Source organism: Mustela nigripes, chromosome 16 (genome assembly GCF_022355385.1).
Source record: "Mustela nigripes isolate SB6536 chromosome 16, MUSNIG.SB6536, whole genome shotgun sequence".
NCBI classification, from domain to species: Eukaryota; Metazoa; Chordata; class Mammalia; order Carnivora; family Mustelidae; genus Mustela; species Mustela nigripes.
Genome location: NC_081572.1, coordinates 19,411,174 through 19,424,552, shown reverse-complemented (window position 1 = coordinate 19,424,552; position 13,379 = coordinate 19,411,174). Strand labels below are relative to the sequence as shown.

At 40.1% G+C, this 13,379-nt stretch overlaps 1 protein-coding gene across 5 annotated transcripts in view; it reads right to left on the bottom strand.

Moving 5' to 3' along the window:
* EZH1 (enhancer of zeste 1 polycomb repressive complex 2 subunit) overlaps positions 1-13,379 on the bottom strand; it is a 36,511-nt gene that overhangs the window by 14,486 nt on the left and 8,646 nt on the right. For 2 of the 5 annotated variants that reach the window (XM_059380780.1, XM_059380776.1), the window contains exons 2-10: positions 12,145-12,188; positions 10,980-11,107; positions 10,736-10,864; positions 9,491-9,610; positions 7,985-8,105; positions 5,987-6,163; positions 5,034-5,136; positions 3,556-3,719; positions 3,059-3,150 (exon numbers count right to left, since the gene is read on the bottom strand). In XM_059380780.1, coding sequence (XP_059236763.1) covers positions 3,059-3,150; positions 3,556-3,719; positions 5,034-5,136; positions 5,987-6,163; positions 7,985-8,105; positions 9,491-9,610; positions 10,736-10,864; positions 10,980-11,096 — 1,023 coding nt within the window. In that variant the 5' untranslated portion in view covers positions 11,097-11,107; positions 12,145-12,188. Of the gene's footprint in view, positions 1-3,058; positions 3,151-3,555; positions 3,720-5,033; positions 5,137-5,986; positions 6,164-7,984; positions 8,106-9,490; positions 9,611-10,735; positions 10,865-10,979; positions 11,108-12,144; positions 12,194-13,112; positions 13,211-13,379 lie in introns of those variants that run through there. The other 3 variants (XM_059380778.1, XM_059380777.1, XM_059380779.1) reach the window with 3 other exon arrangements.

Sequence of the window (13,379 nt, the reverse complement as noted above, 5' to 3'; positions counted from 1 at the left end):
TGAAGGAATGAGGCTCAGAGAGGGGAAGGGACCAGCTTCTCTTATACTATATATACCATGTATTAGTATATACACTAATAGAATATACTATATAGTATACAATATACAGTATAGTACTAATATAATAAATGTTATATATATATATTACAGATACTAATATATTATACCATATATACATATCATATATTAGTATATAGCTCATTGTTCCAGAATAGGAACAAGAATCAGGAATCCCTGTCCCCAGGCCATGTTGCTCTTTTTATTCTACTGCATTGCTTATGTTTCAATAATAAAATATGTAGTCCTTCAATTTGTACAATATCACTACTTACTTCTAGAACTTCCCTCCAAATCAGTATATTAAACTTGGAAGGACTACTTCATTACTTCATTGCTATGCTTTATTAAAAAAAAAAGAACAAGTAACTATCATTCAGCCTGATCATCTATCTTACACTTCTAGCTGTTTCTGAAAACCAAATCTACATGTAAAGGATAAATGTTTGCTATTACTAAGGATATCCAGATTAATATCCTGTAGGCCTTAAAGGAAATTCTAAAAGAGAATTTTTCAAGTTAATTGAATTCGACATCATGTGCCCGTGCTACCGTGTGCACACACAGCAACACTTAACAGCTATTCGAACATCATTAAGCCTGCAGAGCTAATTTTAGCTCATGGGAAATAGGGGGTAGAGAAACAAGTTACATAACACTAGGAGAAAACCACAAACAAACCCAGAATATGGGAGAGTATCCTACAAGACAATGAGCCTGGATTTTTCAAAAAGAAAAAAAAAATGGTGTGATGATTTGAGATTAAAGGAGACTGAAAAGACATAATAACCCAACAGCACATATGGCTGGATGACCTTGGTTTAGAGAAAACCCCAAACCCAGCTGCTCTTGGTACAGGTGAAAAAATTTAAATATGGAATGAATATGGAATGGACAGATGATATGATGAAATTCTTGTGAATTTTCTCAGGTGTGATAACGTGGTTATATAAGAGAATGTCTTTATTTTTAGGAAGTGTGTGCTGAAATACTTTGCAAATAAGTATTCAATATCCGCAACTCATTTTCAAATGGCTCAGCAAAACATATGCATAAACAAATAGAGGGACAAAGCAAATATGGGAAAAATGTCTTTAAATCCAAGACAAAGGTATCTTTCACCTTCCTTGCATGATTGAGAATGTTCTTAATAAAATGTGTGTGGGGAAACAGGCATTATAGCTGAATATGGACTGACTTCTAAAAAGCAGTAAAAGAAAGACTGCCCAGACATTTCTGTATGTGAAACACACACACACACAGACATACATTTTGGGCACTGATGGCATCTTTGTGAAGCATGTACGTACGGAGGCCCCAGGGTAACCGCTGTGAGAGGGACACCATCTAAATGCTGCTATGTTGATAGAACATGGTGTCATTTATTAATTTTTTTGAAGATTTTTATTTGAGAGAGTGAGCGAGAGAGAGCACACATGTAGGGGGAGGGGCAAAGAGAGAGGGAGAAGAGGGCTTCCTGCAGAGCAGGGAGCCTGGTGTGGGGCTCGATCCTGGGATGCTGGGATCATGACCCGAGGCGAAGGCAGACTCTTAACTGGCTGAGCCACCCAGGCACCCCAAGTGTGGAATAATTTAACAAGCATGGCCTGTGGAGTTAGACCAGAGCTTGAATTTCATTATTGCCCCACCACTGACACATTAACAAATTTTGGACAAAATACCCACAGTTTCGGGCGCCTGGGTGGCTCAGTGGGTTAAGCCGCTGCCTTCGGCTCAGGTCATGATCTCAGGGTCCTGGGATCGAGTCCCGCATCGGGCTCTCTGCTCGGCAGGGAGCCTGCTTCCTTCTCTCTCTCTCTCTGCCTGCCTCTCAGTGTACTTGTGATTTCTCTCTGTCAAATAAATAAATAAAATCTTTAAAAAAAAAAAAAAAATACCCACAGTTTCTCCACCTCAGGATGTTGTTGTAAACATGAAAGTAAGAAAATACATGGTAAGGGCCAGCATGGTACTTGGCACACAAGAAGGAGTCAATACATATCAGGGAGAAAATAAAGTCTATTTTTTCTTTTGCAATTATCACATGACTCATTTTCCAGATATATATCCAGTGGCCCGTTCTACCATCTTTTCTTCTATTACCCCACTAAAGATGGTCCCAAAGGCACTTGGCTGTATGACTTTATTTGGTAGCAGAAATTTTATCAAGGTATTTTATTCTTTTATTCTTTATTTTATTCTTTACCTACCTTCACAGTATGGTGCAGAAAGCAAAACCGTGCCTTTGGCTAGCCTAAGTGAAATTATTCCTTTCTAGTTCTAAGCTACTGCCTTCCCACATGAACGCAGGGGAATTTACGCGGCTGCATGAAGTCTGTCCATCAGGAAAGGGTCCACCTGGCATCTGGTTGTTTACCTTACGAGACATCAGTGCTTTCATGTGTTATTTTTCTTACATTTATATGCATGTAAAGGAAGACAGCAAAGAAAATGCTGCCATACACACGCACTCCTCACTCCATAAGACTAATTTCATAGTCTTTAGTATCTGGGAGTTCCTGAAGAGCAGAAGTCATGGGGCCCCTGGGGGGCTCAGTCAGTTAAGGGCTCAACTCTTGATTTGGCTCAGGGTCATGAAATTGAGCCCCACGTCGGGCTCTATGCTTAGTGTGGACTCTAGCTGAGATTCTCTCTCTGTCCCTCACCTTGCTCACGCTCTCTTTAAATGGATAAATAAAGTTAAAAAAAAAAAAGAGCAGAAGTTGTGTTTTATCTGTGCTTTATCCCACAGACTGCTAGGTATTGGCTCATTCGGTTTGTATTCCCAGCAGCAGAAAACGGAAGAACCATTTCCTGCTAAATTTTCAACAGCATTAACAATGGCAGAACAGTTCAAGAATATATCAGCAAGGCACACCAGGCTGGCTCAGTCAGAGGAACATGTGACTCTTGATCTTGGGGTGATGAGTTTGAACCCCATGTTGGGTGTCGAGATTATTTAAATAAATAAAATTTAAAAAAAAAAAAAAGGAAAACATACCAGCAAAAGGAAGCAATCTGTGCCACATGGTTCTGGTTCAATCTTGATCTCTTTGTTCTTGCGTTTATATACATTAGGGGTGGCGTGAAAAGCTGGAAAACACAAAACTGTCCTGTTCCCAATGGTCCATCCACTTGATAGGATGGGGAAGAACAAAACAAAATTAGGGAGCCACTGTGGGAAAATTTAGATATAAACCATCAGGTGCACAGAAGTGCACCATCAGGGTGCACAAAATTTAATCATTTCTGACATCAATAATCCTTTCAAAGCTAATAGGTACTCAGGGACACTTAGGTTGCTGGTTATTCTGTCCTGACTCCTGACCATGCAAAGCACATTACACTACAACTGAACAAGTGAATATCGAACTGGCCCTTTGTAAAACCATCTTCAGATCAGAAGCCAGGAACTCTGTGTGATTAACTGAAATAAACAGAAGGAAATGGAGTTTGGAGATGGAGAACAGGAGAGCATTTCAGAGTTGCCCCACTCACGGTGAAGGAAGCAGTCATATTTGAAGCAGCGTCGACAAAACAGTGTGTGGAAGGAGTGCAGAGACTGCTCCCGTTGCACAGACTTGGCATTGGGGCCATCAATGTTGGGAGTGCACTGAGGGGGAAGTGCATTGGGGTCTGACATCTCCGTTAGCTCTCGATACCTATTTTTAAAAAGAGAGATAAGAGGGGCACCTGGGTGGCTCGGTTGGTTAAGTGTCTGCCTTTGGCTCAGGTCATGATCTCAGGGTCCTGGGATCAAGCCCTGAGTTGGGCTCCCTGGTCACCGGGAAGTCTGTTTCTCCCTCTGCCTCCTGCTCCCCCTGCCTGTGCTCTTTCTCTCTGTTAAATAAAATAAAATAAAATAAAATAAAATAGGGGCGCCTGGGTGGCTCAGTGTGTTAAAGTCTCTGCCTTCGGCTTAGGTCATGATCCCAGAGTCCTGGGATCGAGCTTCACATCTGGCTCTCTGCTCGGCAGGGAGCCTGCTTCTCTTCCTCTATCTCTGCCTTCCTCTCTGCCTACTTGTGATCTGTCAAATAAATAAATAAATAGATAGATAATAGAATAGGCTCCATGCATTAAGCCTCTGCTTTGGCTCAGGCCATGATCTCAGGATCCTGGGATCAAGGCCCGCATCAGGCTCTCTGCTCAGTGGGGAGCCTGCTTCCCCTTCACTCTCTGCCTGCTGTCCTACTTGTGATCGATCTCTTGCTCTCTTTCTCTCTCTCTCTCTGTGTCAAATAAATAAATAAATAAATCTTTTTTTTTTTTTTTTTTTTTTAAAGAAAGAGAGAGAAGAACTCTTTCCAAGGAAATGTCTTCACTGAGAAAGTACAGCTTGAACACTGACAGTCATCCAGGTACAGCCTGCCAAGGGAAGATACGTTTTTTATGGGTCTCGCTGATGACAGAAGGGTGTATAACTAAGTGGGTATGTCATTGCAATTGTGCTGGGCGAGGCATATGTCTGAAAATAGAGAGAAAGATTTGCTAAATATGGTGCTGGAGTAACTCTCCAGAAAAATGGTAGAATTTAAAAGTTCTCTGCCCAAACTTACTCAAAATCCAGCAAATGTGACCCTTGATATGGGAATGGGCATTTAGAGGTAAAGAGGCAAGTAGGAAATAATCAGAAGTGCAAGCAAATCACAGTGTACTTACCAGAAACAAGGCTTTGTATTTTTTTATTTTTTTTTTTTAAAGATTTTATTTATTTGACAGAGAGAGAGAGAGATCACAAGTAGGCAGAGAGGCAGGTAAAGAGAGAGAGGAAGAAGCAGGCTCCCCGCTAAGCAGAGAGCCCGATGTAGGGCTCGATCCCAGGACCCTGAGATCATGACCTGAGCCAAAGGCAGAGGCTTAACCCACTGAGCCACCCGGGCACCCCTATAAGGCTTTTTATTAACCAAAAATAGGCTTGAATAAAAGTTTTGCCTGAGCACTCTACATGGCCTGAGTGGGACAGCTTTCCCTACCTCTCCTTCATGTCATCTGGAACACCATTCTCAGGGAACATCGAGGCAATTGCACTGAAGATCATGTCATTTGGGAACTGTTTCTTGGAACTCTTTTTGTTGCCTGAATTAGAAATGACAAAAGACTCTTGAGTGCTATAATCAGAGTATGCAAACAAAGATGTTTGGTCATTTTTCCCTTTTGTCACAGCATTTTGATTAGAACAGCTGTGTTAACCTAACCACTGACTGTTTAGGAACACATAAAGGAGGTCAGTGCTACCTGGACTTATCGAATAGGCTCCTCATAATAAGGAAATCAGAGTCATGTACACATTAATGACGAATCCCACAGTCCAAGAAAGAAACTAGAGGGGAACATAGGGTTTTTTGTGGGAAGATGTGAATATTGCAGAATGCCACCATAATGATGATGCTGAAGAACAGGAGCGTGACACTCTGTCCCCAGACATCTAATTAAGTAACACAGAGCATAATTAAACATTACGTTAATTAAATATTAACAATATGGAAAAATGCTTATGACAGAAGATCAAATAGCAAGGGATATAAAATTGTGTGTGTGTGTGCTCCTGTGGCATGATCCCATTTCAGAGGATGCATATAAACATGTTCATTTATACACGTACTTTAGAAACCCTGAGTTATAGTTGGCGTACAGCATTATATTTACTTTAATATGTGTATATATATATATTCTTGTGCATGTGTGTCTCCACACAGACACATATCTTAGATCTAGAAGGAAATATTAATGCTGGTTATTCCCTGGTAGTAAGATTATAGGATAATTACATTTTCTTCTTCATAACTTTTCATATTTCTCCAACACACTAGTTTGTCTTCCTTTCAAGGGAACCAGTTAAGAAGCACCAACAGCCTTTAATCATCAACAGTCCTCTCTGTTTCTCCCTTCTTCCCTGTCTCTGCCACTTTCAAAACGGAATATTTACCTTCAAGAGTGTGTCTTTTTCTCTTTCTTGTTACTGGCAGGTCTTCTTTGCTGTCATCTTGCTTTCCATCTGAGGTGTCATTGTGCCCTTCCTCCTCCTCATCGGAATACTGATTCAGAGCATCTACCAACTCCAGGAAAACTGCATCACTAATCAGGACAGATCCAGGGATCATCTCTGGAACATGAAGATTACATGCATGGGCTCCATTAGTCCTTCTAGGAAGGTTTTCTTGTATTCACTCCTGAGGCCCAGATAGATAACATATGTACATTTTAATATGAACAACCAGGAAATATACAATAATTTGATTGGCTCTTACAAAGGCAACAGTTCAGCTGTCTACACTGGGAAATCCAGTTATATAGGCTTTATTCTTACAGGGCAGTTCATTCCTCAGTCACAGAGCAACCTGTATTTATGGTCCAAAGTCTCAAAAAAGTGCACAGACAATACAAATGGAACAGAGAATGAATGGTAACATGAAAACTTATTGGTTTTGCTGCTGAGGGCTCGGTAGTGACTTCTTTGAATCAAAAGATAGCATTATCTTCCTAAAATACTCTATGGGGTTACACTACGACCTAGGATAAAGTCTTTGAACACTAGGCGGCAGTGTGGGTAGAAAATGCACTTTCAACAGTACCCATAAGTGTCAAAACAGCCACGGAGGCCATTGGTTTGCAAAGTCATGGGGAGTCTCTCCCCATCTTCCCGCTTCTTACACGCTGGCAGCCTTTCCTAGAACTACAAATAAATCCAAATGACTCGCTTTCAGGGTGGTCAGAATATTATAAATAATTTCTGGAGATCCAGGGCATATCTGGATCAAAGTAGGAGAGAGATTATGCTTACTGCCATTCTCAGAGGAAGGGAAATGAAGAACAAGTGCTCGCTTCGGCAGCACATATACTAAAAAAAAAAAAAAAAAAAAAATGGGAAATGAAGAACAAAATGGCTCTGGATGGATTTATGGAAAACTCCTAGGACCATACTTCTTTGTGCACTAAACTTCCTCTCCAGCCACTGATTCCTATATACATAAATGATTACTATATAAGTAAATATATATATGTTCCAACTCCTTTTTTTTTAATTTACATTTCTCTTTTTCCCCCCAATTTTTAATTTAAATTCGATTTAGTTAACATAGTATATTATTAGTTTCAGGGGTAAAATTTAGTGATTCATCAGTGGCAACATAACACCCAGTGCTCCCAGCTCCTTTTAAAGTTTTTTCTTTTTCTTTTTTTTAAAGGTTTTATTTATTTATTTGACAGACAAGAGATCACAAGTAGGCAGAGAAGCAGGCAGAGAGAGAGAGGAAGGGAAGCCGACTCCCCGCTGAGCAGAAAGCCCGATGCAGGGCTTGATCCCAGGACCCTGGGATCATGACCTGAGCTGAAGGGAGAGGCTTTAACCCACTGAGCCACCTCTCCTTTTAAAGTTTAACCAAGGGGGCACCTGGGTGACACAGTCCGTTAAACATCTGACTCTTGGTTTTTGGCTCAGGTCATGATTTCGGGCTGTGGGATGAAACCCTGCATTGGGCTCTGTGCTCAGCTTAGGACTGTCTCTCCTTCTCCTTCTGCCCCTCTCTCTGCTCCCTCTCTCTCTGTAAAATAAATAAATCTTTAAATACATAAATAAATAAAATTTGATGAGGGACATTTTTAATATAAAATTTTTACTCCTAGTCATGTGATGACATTGAATATACTTCAGCAGGTATGCAGCAGATAAAAGCCAGATGATGATGTACCAAAGAGGGGACACCGTTCTAATAAAGTTTTCTCGGGGCACCGGGGTGGCTCACTTAGTTAAGTGTCTGCCTTTGGATCGGGTCATGACATCAAGTCCTCCATCCGGCTCCCTGCTCAGTGAGGAGTCTGCTTCTCCCTCTGCGCTCTCTCTCTCGTGCACTCTCTCTCTAATAAATAAATAAAATCTTAAAAAAATAATAATAAAATTTTGTCCCAAAGAGCCCAGCACCACTACCTTCTTCACCATGGACTTTCCCATCGTAGTTATTGATCAGCTCCTCAATGAAAGTCTCATCCTCTTCTTTCACCTCATCTCCCATGTAGGGAATATTGCACAAAACGGTCTCATCTTCTACCTGAAATCAAACCAGATGTGATCCATTCCACAAATCCACGATGCATTTCCTCTTTCTTGTTTAATGGACTCTTTGCTGGGCCTTTTTCGCTGCTTGAATTTCCTGAAAACGCCTTTGGTTACAGAGTTTCCTGCATTTTTAAAGACTGGCCATTTTGTTTTGCCGGCAAAACCTCTAATGGGAGGGGGTGATGCTACTCTTAGGGAAGAAAGTCAATTTAACTACTTGAGGGTATCAACTACCAAATGGTTAGCCTGGTACTAACAGTGATATTTCCACCAACATCTAGAATCTGACAGCACACTTATTCACAGTGATTCCATTATCTAATTTTATCTACTAAACATCATTGTAAAATAGGTAAAAATATCACTTAAACAACAATCTAAAAAGTCTTCAATTTTAATTCTTCTCATAAGTGGAGACACACAGATGAAAAGGAAGGCTTCCAAGAGTATAACCTGTAATATAACCACAACAATTAGAACAGAAACTGAGCAACCATAAAGTTTCTGGATATTCTATTATACAGACTAAGTACTGACCTCCCACAATCATACCAAAAAGCTATGATGATGACTCATGTCAGTTACACTCAGTGGGAACCTGAAGTCAATTATAGCATGAGCTATGAACATTTCCTGTCTAAAGAAACAATACTAATGGATTCTTGCTATTGTTGTTGTCCAGCAGAAAACACAGTCATTCTTAATTCCCCAAGTATCAAGTAAAATTACTGTGAAGTTTTATTCTAAGAGACAATTCCCTTTTGTAAACCTGTATCCTACTCCAGCCAGCAGAACTGTCACCACACAGGTGATAAGCAATGGCAGTATTTGGAGAGGACTGATTATCAGGACCACAACTAATCCTAGAAGGAATCAGCACAAAGGCCCAGATGAAAGGCTCACAGATTCCTGTGTACCTCTGTTATCTCAGGTGCTTTCAGAGTATCTTGCCTTTAGGGGATTCAGAAAGGATTGCTCCATCAGCAGGAAGATGTCAACCTGCTTAAGCCTCAAGTGTCTGATTTAGACTGCATTTGACTGCACATATTACAAAACTGGGCCAAAGTAGTATGGGAGAATTGGAGTCTTGCCCAGTCTCATTCATTCAAAAACGAAACTGCATCAACCTAGAAGTACACTTCAGAGAGCACAAGTTAGAAAAACTTGCGATATAAATATATATATATACACACACACATATATATATATGTACACACACACATATTTAGAGTCAATATATTACAAGAACAGTCTGCCCTGCATAACCAAGCCTTGTTAAGTATAATCTAACAACCTTTACCCTAAGAGAAGTGCCAGCAGACCAACATAAGAAAATCATACAGTTTATACAACTACCCCAGTGCTTTCAATACATACCATAAAGTTCTGCTGGAGAGGGGACCAGGAATACATGATGGGAACCAATGCAACTGTGTTCAGAGACCTCATTAGCATATGTTGGCTTGCAAATCCTGGGAAAATGCTCTCTATGGTACACTGAAATATAAGCAAAGACATGGAGAGGGAAAGGCAAGCCACGACCCAAGAGAGAACTGCAGTTTCCTTCTGAACTGATCACAGGAGTACTCCAATTCTTACAAGAGGCTGAGAGCTTTGTAACAATCAGCTCCTGGACTATAAATCCACTGGACTATAAACCTCTGCAAAGCAGGAACTCTTATCTTTGTGGTGTCTACAAACTCCAGCACTGTGCCTCTCACATTCAGCTGGTGTTGATTTCAGTTTAAAAGAGCTGGTCTCCTTGGCTGTCCACAACAGCAAAAGGCCTCTGAACGTCCTAGGAGATGAAGTTTTCCTGAGAATCTAAACTTTAACACAGGTGACATCGACTTAGCTCTAGAGCTGATGGCGACAGTACAGGAGAAGCAAAGCAGCATAAAAATTAAAGTCATATTCTGCTTTGGAAAAGAAAATTGCTCTCAATACACTATATGCTTTTTATATTTTTATTTTATTTATTTTTAAAGATTTTATTTATTTACTTGAGAGAGAAGAAGTGAGACAGAGAGCACAGGCTGGGGTGGAGGGGCAGGGGGCAGAAGGAGAAGCAGACTCTGCCAAGCAGGGAGCCCTATACGGGGCTTGATCCCAGGACCCCGGGCCCATGACCCAAGCTGAAGGCAGACTCTCAACCAACTGAGCCACCCAGGTGCCCCTCCTTTTTATATTTTAAAAATATTATCTCTTTGAGAAAGTAGAATGAATTTTAAATTTATAACAAGGAATATCCCTTTGATCAGTATATTCCTGTCCATTATGCTGGGCACTCCTTTTCCCATATCAAAGTACCAGATGTGCCAAACAAGGCAAAAAAAGGTTGTTTTGAAGCTTGTACCCAGAGTCCAGGAAAGTAGACACTAAATGTTATGTTTTTCTGTTTAAAAAAATCCACTCATGGTTATATTCTATTTGAGGAGAATAATAGGTGAATAGGCTTTTCTTTAAGCTACAGATTTACCAAGCTAGTTATTGAAAGCTGACTATAATAGCAGTATCCATCATCCTTATTTCTTTTCTAATAAATCGCGAATACAGAAAACAAACAAATAAACAACTTGTCCAAGGAAGCGAGGAATACTGAGTTTAGATGCCTGGAAGTACCTTTTTGAGAAAAGGATGCCCACTCACGGGCTTCATTAACTGCACAGGTTGGACACGGAGCTTCTTCCATTCTTCATTGAGGATCTGGGTTTTCTCTTGAACCTTTGCAAAATTTGCCACATAAAGAGCCTAGAAAAGCCAAGGAGAAAATGGTTAGGATTTCAAAAGAAGTGTTCTAAAAAGCCAAGCCCGTCACAGTGGATCGATATATTAAAATAGATAGCCCTGGGGGGGTATTTTTTACCTTGGCGCCCATATTTGCCTGAAGCCGTTTCAGTTGCCGGAGTCGCATGTATTCAGATTTGACTTTTCTTTTCCAGTAAGTGATGCACTTGGAAGTTGGGGGATTTGGCATATCCATTTTGCTGTAATCTAAGAGAGTCAGACATGAGAAAAGGCATTTTACTGCCTGGGGATGAAGAATTCCTCAAACTCAAATAAACGTGGTCAGTCATGCTTCCATTCCCACTGCATTTATTCATAAAAACAGTGTTTAAAGAACCCAAATCTGTGAGCTCAAGAAAAGGTTTCAATTTAAAAAAAAAAAAAAAAAAAGATTTCACATAAGCAATTCCTGGTCTGATCACCAAAAAGCTCAACCTCTGTCCTCCTGTGGTCCCTTGTTTTTAATTCAGCATTCAGGAAGTTCTCTCATGGATATTTAGGAATTTGGATTACTTGGAAATTTGGAAGCCTACTCAATACCTTGACTAAGAGAAATATTCAGCAGGGATCAAGTCAATATCAAAGTGCTTCAGGGGCGCCTGCGTAGCTTAGTCGGTTGAGCAAATGACTCTTGATTTTGGCTCAGGTCATGATCTCAGGGTCGTAAGATCAAACCCCGCATTGGGCTCCATGCTCAACCCAGAGTCTGCTTGAGATTTTCTCTCTCCCACTCTCTCTCCCCTTCCTCCTAACTCTCTCTCAAATAAGTAAATATTTTTAAAAATTAATTAATTAAAAAAAGAGCTTCATGCATAACTTCCATATGAAACAGAAGACTCCTGCCATGGAAGAAAGAACAAAGCACAGTCTTCCTCCTTGTCCACGGAGATAGGTTCCAACACCCCCAGTGGATGCTTGAAACCATAGAGTTTAATTTATGAATTAGGCACCCAAAGAGATTAACAACAGAAACCAACAATAAAACAGAGGAATTATAACAGGAAAAAAAAAGAGCTTCATGGAAAGATCCACTCACACTACAGAACTGTACCTGCTAAATTATCTGAATCCCACCACAAGCCTAGCAGTAAAGGTAGGCTATGACAACAGCATAATCTCATCTCCATGTCAACAGTAAGACACAAAGAAATACAACAGGCAAATCACTTTTTGGGGGACGGGGGGGTTGTTGAGTTAAGGTTCAAAGTTCTAAAAAAGTACTTACTGTAATGCATTCTACCTACCTCATAGAATGCAGGGGGAAGTGTCTGGTTTTATAATGTGCCTTCTGTTCTTCAGAGGAATGTCAAGACACAAAGGCAAAACAAATGTTCAAAAGAGAATAGACAGTGGTTTTAAGTCAATGGAGCATATTTTTAGACCCTAGTACTCTCAGTAGGGTGCTCACCCAGAACTACAAAGACTTTGAAGTTTCTGCTACCACTATTTCTTAGTAAGTCCGACCCCAATCACACTTGATGCCATTTGTCCTTTCTTTTATTAGATTCTATCCTTCCAGTCATGTGTGTAAATGTATTCTCATAATTACCAAGTTCACACTTCTGCTTTTCTGAACCAATTTCTAGGCTCAGCCAGCAGACTCATCAATTGTTTTAGATAAAGAACAAATATTAAGTACATGTAAAAATTCAATAAAATCTATGAGGTTATGTTTTTATTCTATATTAACTACTGAGATTTCCTAGAGAACTAGTTCTGTTCATTTCAACTAGCATTTTAAGTTAATGAAAACATTACAAGAAGCTATGAAAACCAAAATTTGAAACAGAAACTATAGTTTCAGGCCTTGTTTTTTTACGTTTTACGAGAAAAAAATTTTTCCTTTGGAGTTTAAGAACTTATTTCTTCTAAAGAAGCATTTTTTTAAAAAGATTTTATATATTTATTTGACAAAGAGAGAGAGAGAGATCACAAGTAGGCAGAGAGGCAGGCAGAGAGAAAGGGAAGCAGGCTCCCTGCTGAGCAGAGAGCCCCGACAGGGAGGGGAAATCCCAGGATCCCTATCATTTGGCAGAGGTTTTAACCCACTGAGCCACCCAGGCACCCCTAAAGAAGCATTTTTTAATTACCTGTTTTTCTCCATAAGAAATGACAGCACTGACAAAAAAACAGCAAAATTTAACCCACTGTCTCATATCTGTCACAGACATGATTATAACATCTCATGCAAAAGGACTTTAAAAGACTATACCTGATTGTTTCATCTGAAGAACCAAATGGATTGGGGTAATTCAATGCTAAATTTAGAGGATAAAAGAAGGAAAGACTAGCAAAGAAGCAGACAGACTCACTGTGTTTACTATTAACTCAATCAAGTGATTCAAGCTCTTAAAACCAGAATTCCCTGTGAGTTAAATATTATCTCTCTGGGGGAAGGGAATGAAACAAAAACAGTATAATCTAAGAATCTGAATCCCAGACTGCTAAAGTGCTGGGTTACGGGGGGGGGGGGGGGGGG